Consider the following 20,901-nt stretch of genomic DNA (forward strand, 5'->3'; position numbering starts at 1 on the left):
AAAGGGCCATCCAGAACATTAATTATCTTTAATGGCGGAATAGAAGGCACTTCACTGCTTAATGTAAGAGAGAAAATTGCAAATTCTGTGCCCATTGCAAACTGCAAAAATATCACATCTCATAGGACAAATCATGCTCTTGGATTGAGAGAGAGAGAGAGAGAGAGAGAGACAAGTCCAAATGCAAGCTCTAACGCCATACGTTTCCTGAATGAGCTATTGCAATGTGTAGTGACCTAACAGATAATGTAATTCACCATGCACATCCAAGAATGAGCAAGCAAAGATTATGCTGGTTTATTAATCTATATTTCGTAACTGATCTCTCCATCTTATCATACTTACCATCACTATTAATATGATACAAGATTTCAATTTGAATATGCAATCAACCTTGCCAGAACATTTTCCGACCTTTGCATCAGAGCCTTCACAAAAGAATTGCGCCAAGATGAGTAGCACCATCAACCGAAAGCTTCTTGACTCCACATGCACCAAGTAGATTATATAGTATATACTTAGCCTCCATAGAACAGCTAAATGCTTTGGAAGAATCGCGCTCAAAAACAGCTACTTCACCAATATTAGGAATTCTTTAGTACAGGTACATGGAAATTACTCACCGCTTCTTTAGTTTGGGAAAGCATAAGGCGCAACTGGCGTATTTCCTGCAGAAAGGGTTTTAGACTTCAAAACAGAGCATTTATGCTACAACGGAGGACCTTCAACAGGAATGAGACCTAAAGATTATATTGTTCAGAGAAGCCCAACCCGTGATATAGGGGTGTTTCTAGCACCGCCTCTCTTAGTAACATGGATTTTTTGTTTAATCTAAATGTATAGACAAGCCAATCATGATGTATATTGACTATTGAGTGAATACCATGTCCTAATAATAAGATACAATTTTTTGATACTAATATTAACAAGATATGGGCCACGAAATTGTGATTACCTCCAAAAATTAAACTGTATCCTTTATTTTTTTTATACAAAAGTATGTTTGGATAGATGGTACTCATGACAATACCATGCATCCTGCTGGATACATGAAAAATAAATGGGATTCATGGACATGATTCATAGAGTATATTGCACGAGTAATGCAAGCTTAACATGGAAACTCATGAATAACAGAAGAAATTCTCATTACATTCACAGAGAGCATGTTCTACGAAAGTTGCTAAGAATCTCATCCTTCAATGCCTTAAAAAGAAACTACTAATAAAACAAACCATATAAAAGGTCTAAGTTGGCCTATAATTCATCCAGGTGCATCGTGGTCAGAATCAAACCTACATTAAGCTGATTTTTGACTTTGCAGCTCTGTTTTGTGCTGGAATACAAGAAATTAGATGGAAGACACCTCAAATAGGAAGAAAATCATGAGTTAAAATCACAGAAGTACCCCTAGAGGGCCATTTAGCATGAGGAATATTGTGTGAGTGTTCTATAAATCTACCCCAAATATTAAGGTAAGTTCATGAACCACTTGAACAAGTGTTTCATGAATCTGCTGCAACATTTGAGGCAGATTCATGAAAGTCATACAGTGTTCCTCTTGCCAAACGGCCCTTAAAGATACAAAAAACTGTAATTTTGCCATCATCCTCCAAGACACATCAACATCTGCATCCACAATTCATAAAGCATCATCTTCTTGCAAGATCAAATTATTCCAAACAACTCCAAAGCAAACTAATCCTGACCTACTTGTAAATCGGTCACTATATGCACAATGAACGTGATGTCTGGCCTTAATACCACATATAAATTGAATTTCCGATGAGATATGGAGCACCCAGAAGCTCCCCGATTTTGACAGAGGTTCTATGCTTATGTACGCCAACTTCCTACGGATGCCTGCATCCTGCCATCCTAACTACGTCAGGTGCCCTACTAGCTAGTTCTAAAGGACTAGGAAAATAATTCTTATTTAAAACGGTGGAACTGCCACCTGTACTTTCAGTGCTTTGACATCATCTCTATCAAGCATAGGAAGTTCCACTTGAGGGGACAGCTCTCCACAAGACTGAAACTTGCAGACTTTTCTTCTTCATTGAAGAACTAATTTATTCAAGTGAGTCTTCATGATAGGGATCCTCAGTTAGTTGAGCATAACCCATCAATCAATTATGTCAATCCAATGAATTCCTCTCCTGCAATATGTGATGAATAAAATCAAGAGATTTTGCTACATGCCTATGTCCTTCATCTCGAATAATCCAGCTAGCCTCTTGGTATTCTACACCTTATATGTATAAATCTGTAATAACTCTACGGTATATGGACAATATTCAACGACATATATAGCACCTGTAAAGATAGATAAATATAAATAATCAAAATCATAGCCTCACCTAAAGCCCAATAATTTGATAGCTAACTCGAAATCTCTAAGCCAAGGTTTTGTAGTTCATGTGAATCCGACCACATAAAATCCATTTAGTGCACCAACCTACCTTTTTAGTTGGCCAACCTGGAGGTAGCTCTCTGTACATTTCTTTTTCTAGATTTCCATTTGAAAGCTTTCTTGGCACCTAGTTGCTGGAGGTTCCAACTTCACAGAAGCCATTTCCAGCAGAATTTAATTCCGTCCACATAAGCCACAAAAGCAAACATTCCAGCATAGGAGGTTGTTGACTGAATCCTTTGGCTAAAAAACATGTCTAATATCTTTTTAATGAACTATTTTACTTTAATCTAAACCTGGTATAACTATTTTCACCCACCACTTTCACTTTCTCAGAATTTAATCAAAACTCCAAGTGTCCTCTTTGACACACTCATTATTTAGCTATAGCCAATTTTTCTCTCTTTTCTCTTTGAACACGTCTTGACATATAATGAGGCTCTTCATAAGAATAAATTAAGGACAAACTAACATTCACATATTTGCAGAAAAAGATTCATGAGAAACAGAACGAGCAGGTGGGAGAGAGGGGATTGCACCGTGGCATGCTTTTCATATAGGATAATTGCTCCAAGAGGAAAACCATTTTCAAATTTCAACTGACAGATGTTTATAAATTAAGCATTTATAACTTAGGATCAACTCGACCATTTCTTCCCAACAACCCCATTTAATAATCGTTTTACCACGTCATGTTCAAAATGCCCAATCTTTTGAATGCCCAGTACATCCAGCTCGGTAGGTAGTACTGCCTTATGTATAATCAACCTGATGCATTTGCTTCCACTACCTTTGTGCTTCGTAGAAATGGAGAAGAAAAGATAAAGCATATTTGTCCACATTCTTTGCAAAATCATGTCTGCATACAGTAAAGGAAATTTAGATGATTTTGAATATTAGTTATAAGTTCAAATCATGTTCTATTTGTATTATTGAGTCATATGGGACAGATATCTACAATTCCATGACTGCAGTACCGTGATAACTCCAAGTCCTCCCAGTATGTGAAGATCATGCCCCTAGGTAGTTCATACGAAGATGAACAGCAGGTATCAACTACATCTAATAATTGGCAATTCCCTTTCACTTATTTCTGGCAAAAAGCTAAGTGTAAAGTATTTCAGTATTTATTCAAAGGCCTAGTTTTGCCAAAATATCAGCGTGTTACTGATAAAAGGAGGCCACATGGGGGAGGATAACTGGCAACTTGATTCCTTTGGTGAAGGCTCTCCCCACAGCCTTTTCAGTTTTTGTGCTGAGACACTTACAAGCAACGAACGAACTTATGATTCTGGCAACTTCCCTTTTCCAGGAAGGAAACTAGTAAAACCATTAATGAACAGCGAAACGAATAAATGAGGGGAAAAAGCCCAGTAACCATCGCTTCTTATCCAGCCCATTCACAAAACCAAAAAAATTAAGAATGGCATAGGAATTCTCAACCTGCTCAATTCAGAGAACTCCACAGATTCACTTTATGCAAAAAGGCATAACTAGAGGAAAGATGCAACTAACTAGTCCATTCGAACAAGGAGAGTTGTCTGGGACAGGGAGTGGCTTTTGAACTCTAGTCCTACAGATGCTATTGTTTCTTGTAGCCACCATGTCTCCCGTTTTCGTAGGTGTGCATTATATGAAAATCAATATTGTCAGTAGGTTTCTTATAGGAGTCACAAGAGTAGAGAGTTCATCAAAGAGTAGTGATCGTCGAAACTCTTCGGCACAAGAATCATAAGAAAACAGAACTACCGGAGACAGGTACAGCAAATTGCCGCTCACTCACAAAGCTATTTCTCACGAAATCAAGATCTGTTCACCAGATAGATAAACTACAAACCTAACACATAATTAAAGGTAGGAGTAACACGAGATACCAACCTGGTCTTTTTCCTGAATCCGAAGGAGGAGGGTGGCGTTCTGCCTCCAAACTCCTCTCCAATAGCGTTGCCGAGTGGTGAGCAGCAGCAACGCCGCCAGCGCCAATGCAGAGCCCGCAGGGACCATGGGAAAAGAAGCCAAAGTAACAGGAAAGCGCCAGTCCCCACGTAGAATCGAGTACAGCTTCCGAATCCTCCACCAGAGAAAGCGCACCGCTAGGCTTAGGACCTTCCTCGCCCACAACAGCCTTACTCTCACCTGTGGGAAGAGCGTCCCATCGCCTCCTGAACCATCCTCTCCCTCGTCGCGCCCTGGTTCTGCCTGCGGCTGGTCCGAACTGGGAGGATGGTGCATCGCCATTATGGGGAGGCCTTCATGATCTCGCGGGGGGAAGATACAGCACTTCTCGTCGTATAGTGGTCGTGGTGGCGCCGGAGACTGAAGGGGGAGTGCGTCGGATGAAGGGGGGAACGGCGTTCCCGAGACGTCTTCCCAGTCGTTAAGCGGGATTGCGTCCATCCCCACACTGAGAAGGTTGCTCCTCGATTACCGGCAGTGGCAAAAAGTTCCTGCTTCCATGATGGTGGCGACGATTATACTCGGACTTGTTGCATGATTGAGGAAGACATGGCTTGCTAATGAAAGTGTGAGAACTTCTCGATCTTCCAGATATTTTTTGCCTACAGACACGAGCCGTTGCTTGGGAACGTGGACATATCTGGATAACCAGATTTGCCTCTCTTTTCTCCCCCCAACCCCCCTTCCTTTTCTCCAGCGTCTCTTCGAAATGCCAATCCCCTTCCTCGTGAAATGCCAAAAAGTAAAATTCTACCAAGACGTAAAGAAAAATCAGGAAGAGACGACAAGAGCAACTCGTGTCCCGTCATGCCTGCGACTTCCAGCTTGTTTTGGATTAGTGATGAATAATCAACTCATACACAATAAGATAAATACAAGAATCATCATATAAAAACAGTCAAATTCATTCAATGAAGTGTCTAATATGATCACCTAAAATTTAACAGTCAATTTAGTTAGAAATAAGATGATATTGCCTGAATTCTGCAGACACCACAAGGAACAACTTGGGACAAAACTATGCATAAAATGGGAATAGCAAAATGTAGATGATAAATAAATGCTTTCTATATCATTTGACATAAGAAACACAATTTCCATGAAATCTAACTAAAATCTTTTTAAATTAATTGTGAACTATGATCACTAAGTTTCAGGATAGCACCATGGAAAAGCTCTGCAACAGAATAGCAAAGTTGGAATTCTATTAGGGGTTTCAACTCCACACCCTAAAACCTTTAAATACTAAAGATTAATGTAAAGGAATGATACTAAGGTCTCATACGTGCTGGTTAGATTAGGTGTTTGTAAATAATCAAGTATTTAGTTAGATTTTCATGGCCGGTATGTATCTGCATCGTAAGTGATGGAGCATGGTACTAAATTAAAAAGTGCACCATTACCATCATTGATGCCTATGCAGTCCTCCAGGAGAGGGAGTGGGAAAGGTGTGGAGTCTTTGTGTTTCTTTTCCAAATCATGAATTAAAGTCAAAAGTACAGTCAATATACTAAAAACAGGTACTTACAGTGTGGGGGAAGGTCTACATAAAGTATAACTTGTAAAATCAACTTAAAAACAATGTAGAAATAATGTGTTGCATAAAAATATTTATGCATTGTTGTATATATATATTGAACTCTTCATGTATGGGACTGATGCATGAAAACTTGTCTTCTTGTGATATTGGTATAGCCACTATTTAGTTCTTTAAAAGGATCAAAGAAGGAAACTCTACTTGAAAATATTAAAAATAAAACTCTAGAAAGATCTTACAAGGAAGATAAACCTAGTGATAAGCCAGACGTGGGATAGTTGGGAATTAAGTGTTACACTTAATAGCGGCTACCAGCTTTAGTAAAATATGTTTAGTTAATAAAATATGTTTAGTTGGACTTTTGTGTGTTGTTCATTTTGGGTGAATGAGAGACTAATCCCATCACCCAAATGAGCGTTGAGACGCCTCTAAGGTCTAGAGCTGCATTAGTGCAAGGAGTTAGTTTCCGAACTGCACTTGAACTCATGCATCTCTTCTACCCTACCTACGGCACAAGAGGAGAATTCCAGTGTTGCTTGAACTAGAGACCAGCCAACTACTGGCAACTGACCTGAGTGCAGGGGTGGAGGGAGGGAGGGGGTGTGCCACTTAGGCCATGGCCCCACCCCAACTATTTGAAAAAAAAAATACATTCAAAAATTAGAAAATTTTAGTTGTGCAATGTTTTTTTTTATATATTTGAATTCAATTTGGCTTTATCCGGATCTTAGGTTGAACTGTTTGACCCACCCTTGAAAAAAATCCTGGCTTGAGTGGTTGAGCCGATTGTGCTATACCGTTTGGGGCATGTTCTTGTTCATTTCAACTTATTAAATTGAAAGAAAACTTCATTCAAATGCCGGATAAGATTCATATATATCTCATTTACTATCAAACTCAAGGTTTCAGATCTATTCGATTGCTGTTTTGAGAATCAAACTTGAATATGGTTTGATTTTTTTTTTTCACGTCGTACCAGTTAATACAACTCGATGGCTGATGCTGACTCCACAATCCGCCAACATTCGAAAGAACTATTTTATGCTTCTTTTCTATGTATGGATTGATCTGGATTAGGGATGCTAAATGGATCGGATTTGGATTGGATGCATCTACCTTTTTATCATGTCTAATTTATTGGATGTTCAGATATTTGATTTGATTTCATTGCCGATAATTCATATATACCATGTAGGGGTCCAAATTTTCAACTTACAAACAGATTATAATTTGAATCCGGCTTTCAACATGTGAAATGCATCCCAAAATATATTGACATTTGAAGGAAGAAAATATAACTTGCCATATTTATGCCTATTATCTAATTAGATATTTATTTAAACCGAATGTGAATTCTAATTCGATGGGATAACATTTCTTCAGCCTGAATCCGATTTCTTGGTCATAGGTTATTTGTTTTCTTATATCCAACTTATTTAAATATCCAATCTTAATTTGATTCATTGACATCCCTAATCTGATTGCGCCTATACATTGTCAACATTGTTTAGTAAACTAAACCCAAAACCAAATTGGAATCCGATTGAATCCGAATTCATTTTTTTAAGTAAATGCTAATTTTTTTTTGTATCCAAATTTTCTGTACCAATTCAACCTGATATCCACTCCTAATCCAAACCGTTGACATTGTTAAGTATGGGTTATTTTTAAATGAAAAATAAAAAAACATATTATCATTTTTAGTAAACACAAGTGAATAGAAAGTTCAATACTTGAATTAGCCAATACAAGCCGATATGGTACGAATATCGCCTATTGTCTCGTTATGAGAGAGGCCCTGGTTCAGAGATTCGGACTAAAATTTTCTGTTTCTGGGGAAATTCACGGTAGATTTGTAAGGCCAGACGCAATCCGAAGAAGAAATCTAAGAACAAACTTGAAAAGGCATCTCTGCCTACCTGTCCGACGAACCGGACCATGTACGAGAGGGGGCCAGCAATAGAGTCAACGACAGGAAGGCGGGAGTCCCACTCCCGCTCCCTTGGCGCCTGACGGTGCAGGCGTGCAGCCGGCCACGTATCCGCACCACAGCCGCGGGTTCGTCGTCTCAGGGAAGATGAGGGGTAGAGGCAGCCACAAGGAGGAGAAGAAGAAGAATGGTGTAATCAATGACCATCGACTATCTTGGTTGTTTCACGATCTTTCCTGAAGAGGGGCGTGTGCGAGAAGAGAAAGAGAGAGAGAGAAATACAGGAGTACAAAGCACGCGGTGTCTTCGTCGAGTCCTGTACTTTATCTCGTAGTGAATCATGGTCGACGCGAGTTCTGCTGCTGTTATCTTGAAGGATTTGGAAGAATTCGACGCCGTGGAGGAATTTCAATTGGTACCCATCGCTGATCGATCGCTCTTGGCTAGTCTTTTATCTTGTTCTTCCTTTGCTATTGCTTTGGCATGATAAATGGGAATGCACAATCTTGCGCAGGGTGATCATGGGCAGCAGAGCATGTCGCCGGAGCTGTTTCGCCTGGTGTTCGATCTGGTGCACAAGGGGAATCGAGCTTTCCGTGAGGGCAGGTTTAAAGAGGTTAATGGAATCGAGCTTCCCCTTCCTTGTATCCTCATTTTTTTCTCATTTGCTCCTAATTATTCCTCTGTTTGTCTTAGAGGCCGGGTGTCATGTGTCCCGTTTGAATATTGTATCAGCCACTGCTGGAGAATTCTCCACTTTTTTGTCTTTTCTTTTACATATTATTTTCGTTTATGAATAATGTCTCTATTGCAAATGATGTATTTGTGATGTCTGTAACTTCATCTTTCCTTTCTGTGAATCAGCAAGGTTGGAGTTCATGTTCTTTTTCTTCTTTCCTGTGCGTAGGCGATCAATTTTTACTCCAAGGCGCGGCTCTCGGAAGAATGCGAAACGATCGTGCTCAGCAATCGGAGCGCTGCCTTTTGTAGGTAAGCTTCTCACTTTGCATCTGCAATGAACTTGCTGTTGTTTTTTTGGTAATTGTTGCTCAAGGGAGAAGAAGCTACTCAGTAATAAAATTCCTTTTTCTTTTTTTCCCTTTTCACATTCTTAATTCAGATAGTTGCATCAGCCATTCAAAATGTAGAGTGTTGCTTGAGTTCATGTATTTCCTTTGCATTGAATTGTCCTACAGCTATAGCAAGCAACTGAGAAGTCGATCTGCGTCATTATCAGAGTACCAAGCTATAGATGGTCTGGATCCAACAACTTATGCTGAAGTATGATTTCTATCTCGTCTGCTTTGTTATTATTATGTTTTTCTCTTATTCTAACATACGCTCAGAGCCTCAGAGACATGAACATGTCCGTACCTGTGGATGTGGGTGTCAGATCCATTTGATTAAATATATTTCTTTCGGATGACTATTTCAGCTGGCCCTGAAGGATGCTGAGAAAGTAATGAATGTTCAGCCAAACTCAACTAAAGTCTATTATCTCAGAGCCAAAGCTCTCATCTTGGTAAATTTACTTGCTCTGACTAAATTTGAACTAGATTTGGCATGTTAGGTTTAAAAGCTAGGTTATGGACATAATATAATTTTGGAGTATTTTGCCAGATTACCTTGGCAAAGAGAAACTATTCTGCTTCCATTTGTTATCATGGATTGAACATTTGAAACTTGAATTGAGAAGAATAACTTCTTGTTGCATTCAATGAGCTGAATGGGAGTACCGAATATCAAGTTTCACATGTCTAAATATGTACTTCAGTTTTGTTGATTAGGATACTTATGAAAACCACCAATGTTTCAAAAAAAGTATATTTTCTTACCAAGGAGATTCATTTTTCACATATGAAAGCAACAGGAATCCTTACATCTTTCAAAGTTCAAACACAACAGTATCAAGTTCACATTTTTCATCATTCAGGTAACTGGTCCTGCCAATGTGCCTGAACCTTCATATAATTTGATGCTTTTTAGAATTTATATTGATTTTAAGTTCTTGCAAAGATAAGCTTATTCAGTATATTTACCTTGTTTTTATTCTAAGTTCTTATGAAACTATGTTTACTCCTGCACTTACATCGGTCCACATTCAGTGATGAGTGCCATATGTTTGTGACCTTGAATTTTTTAACCTTGACTTATCTTTCATAGTTGAACTGTATTTGATCATGATTCCATTAAATGGTAATTTGACAGCTGGAGCAATATGATGCAGCAAGGGAAACCCTTGTTGTTGGCCTGCAGATTGATCCCCTCAGGTAACTGCATGTACCTGCTTTTTGGTGTTGGCATATGGTTCTGCTTGTGCAAATCCTGATAATTAGTCATCAGCAGCAGATGTTACGATTTTGTCTTTCAAAATTGTGATGGTTTAAACCTTCTTTGTTTGGTTATCTAGCATTCCACTTCAAAGGTCAATTCAGAATTTGGATAAGATTACAGCTGGTTCCGAAAGGAGGATGAGATGTTCCAAATTGCAGCGAACTGATGACTTTGACTGTACATTGTGCTTCAAACTTCTATATGATCCTGTGACTACTCCATGTGGACATTCATTCTGCCGTCCTTGCCTTCTACAATCAATGGATCATGGTCAGACTGATAGACCATTTTCTTCTCCAGATAAATCTGAATAAACATCTATTCATTCTTATGTCTATTGCAACAGGCAATAAATGCCCCATGTGCCGTACTGTTCTATTCATCAGTGCTAAGGCATATCCAGTGAGGTAATCTGGATGCGATTTGGCTTATTCTTGAATGTTGTGTATTTTTTTTCATTTTTTTATCCTCACATTCCTCTTGGTTGGTATAGTGTGACTCTGAAGAACATAATACAAAAAAATTTTGCTGATGAGTATGCTGAGAGGAAGTCTGAGCTTGACAGTTTGGTGGACATGGGTAACGATGTGATGCCTCTCTTTGTCATGGATGTGGTGATTCCTGGTCAAAAGATATCCTTGAACATATTTGAACCACGTTATCGACTTATGGTAATGCATGTGATTTCCTTTCTGGTTATCCAAGTTTTCAGTATATTCTGTCATTCTGCATAGAAAGTTTAGAGATTGGGTTTTGGTGGTCAACTGAGTGTCACATTTTTTACTAAGTTCTCAAAATTATCCTGGCATTTTTTTTATTTTGATGATTAGACGTGCAAAGAAAGAACCTTATGGGTGAGTAGAGAGAGGAACACGTGACACACTAACTTGCAACAAGGCGTGATTAAGTTTTAATTTTCTGTCCCAGCCCAGAAGTTCGAGAGAAATAATGGAAAAGGGGCTTAAATTATGACTGCATCACAGACTCTCAGACAAGTGTTTGAAAGAGCCTTGGTATAGCTGAGAGGGAGTCTCTCAAAGTACAATGCCCTATTCACCCTTTCAACACACTCTAAAGAACCCTGAGACGAGTGCCTCATAAGCATTATCACAAATATCATTCTGAGGTATTTTTGGCAAAGTTGTTTTTCTCGATAAAATCTCCATATATTTTTTTTTAAAAAGAAAAAATCCTAAAAATTAGATAAAAAAATAAATGAGAAACTGATAAGAAACATAAATAATAACTAGATAAAATGATAAAAATAGTGGTTTAATGATGATAAAGTTTTAAGTTAAAGTTTAATCCACAATGATATTACATAAAAAAAGAGAAAATGGAAAAAAGGAAAAAAATGTGAAAAGCCATGGCAAAAACACATTAAAACACCTTTTTTCCCATTTTTTCATTCCTTTTCCTTTTTTAGGTTTAATATTGCATTTTTTTGGAAAGAAACACGGTATCTGTGATAATGCTCAGAAGTACATCTTGAGACACTCCTTTTAGCCTTCAAACACGCTAAGGAGACCTTTTTTGTTATATATGTAAGTCACTTCCTTATTACAGCAATCAAGTTGTTTCTTGGTACTGTTAGGTCGTAGTCTCTATGGTGTCCCTCCTCATACATACTTTGCTTAAGAGCTGTGACTTTTTCATATAGTTTCAAGGAAGTCATATTTGATTTGATAATTTATATATGCTAGCACCAAGAAAAAAAGGAAAAGGCTGTAGTCAAGATGCTTGGAGCTGGATACTGGATGGTCCTCAAATATAGGATTGTGACTCATATCTCAGTTTCATGTGAGAATGAATTGCAGACTTAGGTCTCAGATAGCTGCTCTTGTATTGGTATGAAGTATGAACAACAAGGGCAAGTTATAATGCAAATCGAACTTACAAATCATAAAGAAGAATGGAAGACTGTAACAAAATGTATTTCCCAAGTTTTGAGTTAGCCATCTGCCTTAAGAGCTATATTATATGGATTGCATCTTTATCCCCTTTCCGTATCCTCTGGCCCTTATACAGGAGTTGTACTGGAAAGTCCACAAAAATGGTTGTATCCTTGTATCTTCTGCTATTCCATATGCAAAAAAAACGGTGAGGCACCGAGGCATATCAAACAGAAAAAAATTGCTGTTTTGAATTTTAACGCTAACTAAAACTCTAATTATTTTGTTTGTTCTATCTTCGAATATATTGTTGAGGACCTGAGGTAGAGAAATTTCAGAACCCCCTTTTTCCTCTTTCTTTTCTTTCCTTTTCTTTTTTTCTCTTTTTCCCCTTATTTTATCAAATAGGACCGACTAGGTGCTGCCCAGGGCCCCACCTATGCCTTTCTTTATTTGGGTCTACCGTCTAGTATGCTTTTAATTCCATGCCCTTGCAGCATTGGTTAGAACTTAGAAGCTATGTAACATGGTTGTGGCAGGAACCTCAAATTACCTCTGTCCATAATGGATGGTTCGGCCATCAGTAGACTAATTCACAAGCAAAGGATAGAGTAGTGGAATTTTTTGTTGACTATTTTGACTTGATGCAGTTTGTTGTTTGAGAACCATATATCATCCTCTCACTGACATGACTGGGAATCCATTATGAAGGCATTATGTAGTTTAGTGCTTGATCATGTCGATTCAATGTTCAGAGAATACTTTTCTTTGCCTTCTTAGTTATTGTGTTGGCAGCTCTTTATTCTTTTTAGGAGATAAATCTAAATGAAATCACAGTTTTGCTTTGTACTAGAACACCAACTGCAAAATGGACGTGTTTCTTATCAACGAAGTGTTGAAGAACCTGTCAAACGGTTCTACTTCCGAGAGTACTTTAGAGCTCAACATAGGACATTCTTCAGACTTTCATAGTACAAATTTATGCATCTATAACTGAGGCCTCATATGTGATATAAAAGATTTTATGGTTAATGATGATGATTATATATATATAATATAAATGCTGGAAACTGCTAAATCTTATGTTTTGGAAAGACCTCATCAGTGCAAAGGATAACATATAAATGATTTGTATCAAAACTGCCAACAATACAGATTCTGTGCTTTTGCCTTTTGTTGTGGCCATCTTTCATCGTTGTCCAGAATAAAGGTTGATAATTTTATTTTCTGCTTGTTTTTCAACTGAAAAAGGTGAGAAGAATAATGGAAGGAAATAGACGGATGGGAATGGTATGGAGCTACCAAGTTTTTTTTTGTCCTAGTTTTGTTTGTGTATGTCTGTTGTGATATCCTATCGTTGCATTACTTGATTTCAGGTTGGTTTTGACCCTTCGACAGGTTCCATGGCAGACCTTGCCTGTGAAGTGGAAATAACAGAGTATGTGTTGGAGCCTCTCTCTCCTCTCTCTCTCCCTCTCTTTATCTATATACAATTACAAGGAAACAGCAAAATCAGAAATTCTGTTTTCTACTTGTTTCAGATGTGAGCCACTTCCAGACGGACGGTTTTATTTGGTGGTAAGCAAGCACATCTTCCAATTATAAATTCATAATATTGAATATAGTAGACAAAATTTCTGTTTTTGCTACTGTGGTTCCTTTATACTTTGTCCCCGATATGAATTTTTTGTGCGAAGAGTATAACGGCAAGACCTTAGTGCTTTATCTGTGTAGTGCTTGACATTTCTCCTGTACATAACTTCAATATACAAGTTGTTATGGTAAAATTGCTGTTCCTGCCACTTTCGTTGTACTCTAAGAAAGCTTGGTTTTTTTGTTAAAATAATTTATCAAAGGTTGTTGGAGGTGTCCCTCCTTGAGGAGTTGAAAGCAAAATGTAAATTCTACATTGATTGTGATTCAGAAGATATAACTTTGTCATTTGGAACTGATAAGGGACTGGTTTTCAATTTTGGTTAAATTTGATTTTTGTTTTCTGCTTATAGTTACTTATAAGACAAGTAATTAAAATGGTGCCCTTTCCATGCTATTCTTCCGGAGCTAATCTCCACCATGACAGCCAATGAGAAGGTAGATGAAACTTGAGCATCTTCATCATTTGAAATTTAACTTTTAAACATTTTTGTGCCTTTGAATTAAATGTAGAGCTACCAAAGTGATGAAGCTCTTCAAGGCAGATGATAATGCACCCAACTTTGATAAACTATAGCTCTTGTTAGTCATAGGTCTCTCAAATTACATGTGTTCTGGCAAAGAATTTTCACAATGTGCGGAGCCGGAGGAAAATTTGTAGTTTGGGAGAAAATGCTCATGTGAGACAAATAAATAGGTTTATATTGTTAATAGAATCTGTAAATTGCATGGGACTCTACTTCTATCATTGGCCCCTGTATACAAAGTCTGACTTGATCAAGTTGCTGAGGAAGAGCTAATAGATTTAACTAACCGTTGGCTCCTCTGGGAAGCTAATTCATAACCAGTTGTATAATAGTAATAGTAATGACTGTGAAAATGTTATAACAACAACAGCAACAACATCATAATAATAGTGATAGTAGTAACAACAATAGCAATAATAATAATGTGGACTATGATAATAATCGCAATGATAATAATAGTATGAATGTATAACCTAAGCATGTGAACATGCTAGACTGTCCGTAGTCATCAAGTCCTTAAAGAAAGACGAGTCGACATTTAGGGAAGACCAGCACACTTAGTCATGACTCGTGACTGAGAAAAAGTTGAAACATTTAATTCAATATTGTACATTTTGATTAGACACACTTAATGTAAAACAATCGTAATGTTATAATATGTTAGAACATTTAGAAAGCACAAAAAAAAAGTTGAGTGGATGCATTGAAGCAGCTGCCTGATCATCAAGGTGCCACCTGTTCATCATCTGCTGACCAGTAATATATACATAAAAACTTGACAAACAAGTGGGATGCCAGTAATGTCTAGCCTGAATTGATAAACCAGCGCTTCACAGGACTTGAAATTGATTTGCATCAAAGCCTATGTCTAGTCTCTGATTTTCTGCTTTTTGTGTGCCCTTCCTTTTCTCTTCAAGCTTGCTATTATATAATGTTTTTATTATCATGTTGTGCTGTAGGTTGAAGGTCGAAGAAGATTTCAAATATGTCGTGTTTGGGATCAGGATGGGTGAGTTTGCCAAACAAAAATTTTGTGTTTCTCAATTTGTAATCATTGTGTTATTCATTTCTGTATGCTGCATCAATGTGTCCGATGAGATTTCTTGTTAAAAGTCTATGTTTTTTGTTCCTTCAAGAATCAAGGAGCTTGAATGTTATTTTTTGTAGCCAAGTCTACATATTCAAGTTCAGGGTTCAAATCAGCACAAAATTAACACTTCAATGGCAATGGAGCAAAAAAAAGATCAGAAGTAAAATCAGAGGAAAAATTACAAGGAACAAGGCCCTCTCTAAATCAGTTGACCAACAATTTAACAAGAAAGTGATTGACGTATCCACAGCACGAGATGCATTGGAAAAAAAAATATGATTACTTTTATTTGTGAATGTTGAGGAAACCATAAATTTCTATTTGATCTTCGAGTGGAGACTATGCCTCCGCTTGGTATGTATGTCTGAGGTGCAGAATGTTGTGGCAGTTGCTAAGAAAACAATTGATGCCAGGAAAAAAAGAAACAAGAGATTATCTTATCTTAGTTCTATAGATTTTTGTTGACATGTTAGAACATACATGCAGAGAATCAGAAAATGACATAAATGTTTTGGACTAATGTTGAGAAGTATTTTTTTTTAAAATAAAATAGTCCATAATTTGTATGTCATGAGATCTATTTGAGTTTTAGCAGAAAATATCTTAGTGACAGTCTTCACATATTGGCAAAAACATAGAAAGCCAGCCATCCTAGCGCGCGTCATTGTGGGCATGTGCCATCCCAATTACCATCTGGATCCACCACTGCATAGAGTTGAATGACAGCTTTGTAATCTAGCTCAATTTATTTGTGCTTTTGGTGTCATGACGCTGATATAATGCTTTTCAGTGTCTTCTGTTCACATGAATGAAAATCCTATACAAAGTTGATGATGAAAATATGAGGCACACATCTGCAAGTAAATAAATGATTTGAGTAATGGACACATACCACTCACACAATCACGCAATTTGTGTATGCCTGTTGTACATTCATCAGCTAGTATTCTTTTAGTTGATCACATAGAATTTTTAAAAAGAGCGGGTTTTAATGCAGCCAGGACATTTGAGAATTTTTTTTTCATCATTTGGCTTCAAGGAAGTATCACTCCAGAAGTAGAGCTTCAGCCTAATACTCAAACTATTGGACAAATGGCTTTTCATAGTTTGAGTGTCAGTCCTAGTGCTAAGCCTGTCCTCCTTATTTATTCTCATAATCAGCAGCTTGAACATGTGCTATCTTTTTGTGTAGGTATCGAGTTGCAGAAGTTGAATGGATTCAAGACATTTGTCCATCAGAAACAGCAGAAGCAAGGGCAGATGTAAGTATGCATAGAAAAATAGTCCCCTCTACTAATCCCTTCTCACCCCCAAAACACACACACATACATACGAACTTGCACCGCAAAGAGGTTTTAAGCCTTTAGCCCCTCGGGATGATCTGTACAACTTATTAGATTTCTTCACTACTGTAGGTGAGTCTAAATTTTCTTTTTCAAGATTATGTATAAAGCATTCTGTGTGCCTGCATGGATGCATACATGTGTACTTCAGGTCTAACCACTTCATCCCACTTGTGCTGTTAAGACACATCCAGAGTCCAGACGTGCAGAGCAGGACACAAACCTTAAATTTATTGGGCAAATTAAGTGATTAATTGGATGCTGGGATGTTTCATCCTCCTTTGACAATTAAGTGTTGTCTAAAAACTAATTTAGATTGGCATTTAGTTAAACGATTTTATGTGTTTTCATTTCTATTCTCTATTTATGTGGTGGTTGTTACCCGAAAGTCATGCTTGATTTAATTTAAGGGGTATCAAGTTGTTTGCTTGACAACATTCTGACCTCTCCAAGTTTGATTAATTTCACTTTCGTCCATTAGCCAAGACACTGTTGAAGCCCATAGGAACTTTAGTGGCAGAAGAAAAAAAAAAGTTAAAAAGGATCTGTTTCTTTTGTTGAAAGTGTTTGGTACTTCAGATAGTTACTGAAAATAATCCTTCTATGGGAAGCATGCGGTATGTATGTACTATGCTTAGATAAACACACACACACACACACACACACACACACACACACACACATATATATATATATATATATATTACAAAGGCCTAGGAAGGATTTATACGATCAAAAGGATCTGTCAGGTTGATCATAGTGCATCTCCTGTTCATGACTGCTGATTATAATTTTTTCTCTAATTTTTAGTTAGACCAACTTGTTAATGGTGCAACAGAGTTGGTTCGCAATTGGGTTGTTGCAGCTAGGCAAGTTCCCCATTCAGGTAACATGCCAGGCTGATTGATCGTCTTTCATATTCTGTTACTTGCATTATGGGAGGTTTTTCTATGTTAATAGATGGTATTACCATTTTGTATGATTGCCTACTAACCATGACTGTTTCTCATAATATGAATTTTGGTTCATTTTTCTCTTGGTTCTGATATTTCTCTCTTGAAATGAATCCTGCAAAGAAATTATTTATAGCTTAATATGACCTTTCTGGTTGATAAGAGGGAGAAAATCATGCAGTAAACGGTATCCTAGAACTGATGTGGAAATTCTGCCAGTCAAAATTCCCAGGATGTCAGAAAAAATGAAATATGGCTAAAGTCAAAATGGAGATCTAAAAAATCAATATGTGCATGGATATTCTTTTTTCAACTTTCTGATTTCAAGGTATTTCATATTAAAACGCACATTAAAGAAAGCACATGAACTCAAAAACATTTCTATTTTGTCTGATCTAGTAGAATATTGTGTAAGCAACATCTACTATATGTCCAATGTTTGCTATTAACCATCTTGAATCAACTAACTATTTTCATCAACTATATCGTCTATCCAGATGATGGCTTTTTGGTCATAGGTTCTAATGTGGGTATTTCAAAGCTAAGTGTATATGCAACTGATGTACAGACTGATATTTGAAAGTCACAGTACCAATGAGGTTTTTGCCTGGAAAATAAGCAAGCTATTCAGGACCCAAAGTAACTAGATGACATTGTCCAAGAAGTCACGGGGGAGCGAAATGAGAATTTTGTGCATTTCTTAACGTCTAAGGTTATTGAAACTCATTAAATGTGCATGTACGCACGTGTGCATGTCTCACAAACCAAACATTGGGAGTTGCAATTGTTGTAAGAGAAGTAAAAAGGAGATCTTATGAATATTAAACGGAAAAGTGCCTCATCAAGACTTCAATTTTTTTTTACCTGCTTTAGTGCCAACCAGCCCCGTTTACCTCGAGTTGTTTGATGTAATTGACTGCTGCTTTTCAGATCATCGGGAAGCCAGAGAATCGCTTTTGCAAGCTGAAGCAGTTCCTACACAACAGGATCCTGAGAGATTTAGTTTCTGGGTATGCATTTTTCGTCAACTTCTTGTACCATTATGTTCAAGCTAGGCTATTGTGTTGATTGTTTCTCTCCGATTTCTAATAGCTCGTTAACCTATTGAGATTGAGGACTTCGGATAGATTGGAATTTCTTCGATTGAGAGATACACGGGAGGTATATTCCTTTGTTATTGCGTCTTTTCCATTCTCGTTTGAAACTGATGCAAGTGTTTCTTTTTCCTTTGTCTGAGAAAAATATGGTGTTGGTGCAGAGGATATCGCGTGCACTCGTACGTATGAAAACTGAAGAACGTGGTTGCCGTGTCCAGTAAGGAGAAAACGTGTATCCATAAACTCCTATGCTCCATTTACTATTAGATCAATTATATTCTCCCTCCCAAGAAAAAAGAGACAAAAATAAACACCCTGCGGCTGTGCCCTTGCCATGCTATTTCCTGCAAATGAATATTCTTAGAACTTTGCGCCTGTGTGTGTATTGGTTTTGAACTAAACTGAATAAGTTCATTATATAATAATAAATGAACAATAATAACATTATTTTTTTGCTCCATCCACCCGGCGGAATTGGAACTATGACCTCCCAGGTGAAGGTCCAGAGTTTGATGACCCAGATGCATTTCAATTGGCATAATTTGGCAGGGCTCTGCTTTACCCCAGTTTACCCAACAAGCTAATTGCAATAATGAAAATGACAGCAATTGACGTTAAAAAGTTGAAATGCTCCGAAAGTCCATTGGTTGGAATGTTAAAATCGTTCAAGATATGGCTTATTTGACCTCCGAATTAACCAGCATGTCAAGATTGGGGTGAGTGCAGGCTTCAAATAAAAACTAGACAAGTCGGTAGAAGCTTGGATCCGAACGCAAATTAACCAAGTCCAGCTGGAAATATGCTGGCGGCTGTTGGCTCAACAGAATCACAAAGAAAAGTACTGCGAAAAGTTTAAGCTTCTCTTGCAACAACACATAAAGTATTCCTGAATGGTGAGTTAAAGGTATTTCGATCCTTATTTAATCAATTACAAAAGCTTGGATTTGTTGCATGTTGATATTGAGGGCTGTGAACAAATACAATACTGCAAAACAGATCCATGTTTTCTAATAAAAAAAACAAGGTGTCTTGATTTGTTTTCCTTTTAGTTTCTCTTTTTTTTTTTGCCTAAAATAACTCGTCACGAGTTGGGAGGTGCAATATTCAACGTTCTTTTCGAACCCTTTTCTTAAAAAGACCACCATCGGTGGACATTGGCAGGCTTTTGATTGGCAAAGCCCACGAGACTCTCTCCACTGAGAAAAACATGCTTCAGCCGGCATTTGATAAGCAGGTGAAATATACAAAGGGACATTGGACCTCATCCGTTTCTTTGTCATTAGCTTATTAGTCCACAAAATTAGTCCCCATAATCATTCTTTGCATGTGTCGTTGGTGAACTGAAACTATAAGCACAGAAACATCACCCCATTCTGCTTAGTCTGTAACAATCGGAAGATTGCATCGAATATGATGAGAATTTTCTTTACCCAGAGGCATTGGCACAATCAAGAACACCATCAGATCCACAAAGATAACTATGAAACTTAAATAAGAAAGGCACAGTACCGACCAGATCACATGATTTGCTCGACTGGCTGTGCAGCATCGGGTTATAAATTGAAATCTTTTTTTTTTCCTCATAATTTGCCATGTAGATGCATGGAATTCTACATCGGTGCAAATCTAAAACTGCATTAGATTGGGTAGTTCAGATGTATACATCAAAAAAATGTCAAACATTAACATCAAACTGGTTTAAGAACCAATTTTGGGTTATGAAACACGTCGATCATATCCTTGAGTTTGGAATTTTGAAAATAAAACCTAACATTTTCATTTACAATGTGATTTCACCTCCAAAAACTACACATTTATACGACGAAGGTCACAATGTGGTACACGAAAGTCGGCACAAAAATTACCTCGTGAATCCTATCGAGTCTAAGTATTAACCTTGGGCGCGGAATTTAGTTACATATAAACTTTGAATGATTGCAGCTGTAGAATTAGATCTCAAAGCCTTCACAAGAGTGGTTCTTATGGTCCACAAATTTAGAGATAAATCCTAGTTAGTTCATTCGGCAGCAGAAATAAACTACCAAAATACATTGGTCTTAGATCTGTAGAACTAGAACCCACATATCAAAACATGATCAGATAGAAAATTTCCAGGTTTCACATCATAAAAGGCACGTCCAAAAGCCTGAATTCTTTCAATAAGAACAAATCTTTG

General features: G+C 37.5%; 2 protein-coding genes across 3 annotated transcripts; one reads left to right on the plus strand and one right to left on the minus strand.

The window, feature by feature from the left end:
* Nucleotides 1-273: 273 nt before the first annotated feature.
* On the minus strand, nucleotides 274-5,111 carry LOC116258779 (uncharacterized). Of its 2 annotated transcripts, none has more exons than XM_031636163.2 (3): nucleotides 4,292-5,111; nucleotides 624-668; nucleotides 274-483 (listed from the first exon to the last, which is right to left on the minus strand). In XM_031636163.2, the coding sequence occupies exons 1-3, from the start codon at nucleotides 4,808-4,810 to the stop codon at nucleotides 301-303; spliced, it is 747 nt and encodes a 248-aa protein (XP_031492023.1). In that variant the 5' UTR covers nucleotides 4,811-5,111; the 3' UTR covers nucleotides 274-300. The 2 variants fall into 2 exon arrangements, with proteins under 2 accessions (XP_031492023.1, XP_031492024.1); XM_031636164.2 differs by having other exon boundaries at nucleotides 274-478; nucleotides 4,292-5,110.
* A 2,648-nt stretch (nucleotides 5,112-7,759) lies between these two features.
* Nucleotides 7,760-19,172, plus strand: LOC116259013 (uncharacterized). Its single transcript, XM_031636595.2, has 18 exons — nucleotides 7,760-8,251; nucleotides 8,351-8,452; nucleotides 8,744-8,826; nucleotides 9,033-9,117; nucleotides 9,272-9,358; nucleotides 10,045-10,106; nucleotides 10,247-10,440; nucleotides 10,517-10,577; nucleotides 10,664-10,841; nucleotides 13,314-13,352; nucleotides 13,439-13,500; nucleotides 13,604-13,640; nucleotides 15,202-15,251; nucleotides 16,525-16,594; nucleotides 17,486-17,561; nucleotides 18,559-18,638; nucleotides 18,721-18,789; nucleotides 18,887-19,172. Exons 1-18 carry the CDS (start codon nucleotides 8,177-8,179, stop codon nucleotides 18,944-18,946), a joined length of 1,470 nt encoding a protein of 489 aa, XP_031492455.1. The 5' UTR covers nucleotides 7,760-8,176; the 3' UTR covers nucleotides 18,947-19,172.
* Nucleotides 19,173-20,901: the final 1,729 nt, after the last annotated feature.

The sequence above is a fragment of the Nymphaea colorata genome, chromosome 8, assembly GCF_008831285.2.
Source record: "Nymphaea colorata isolate Beijing-Zhang1983 chromosome 8, ASM883128v2, whole genome shotgun sequence".
NCBI lineage: Eukaryota > Viridiplantae > Streptophyta > Magnoliopsida > Nymphaeales > Nymphaeaceae > Nymphaea > Nymphaea colorata.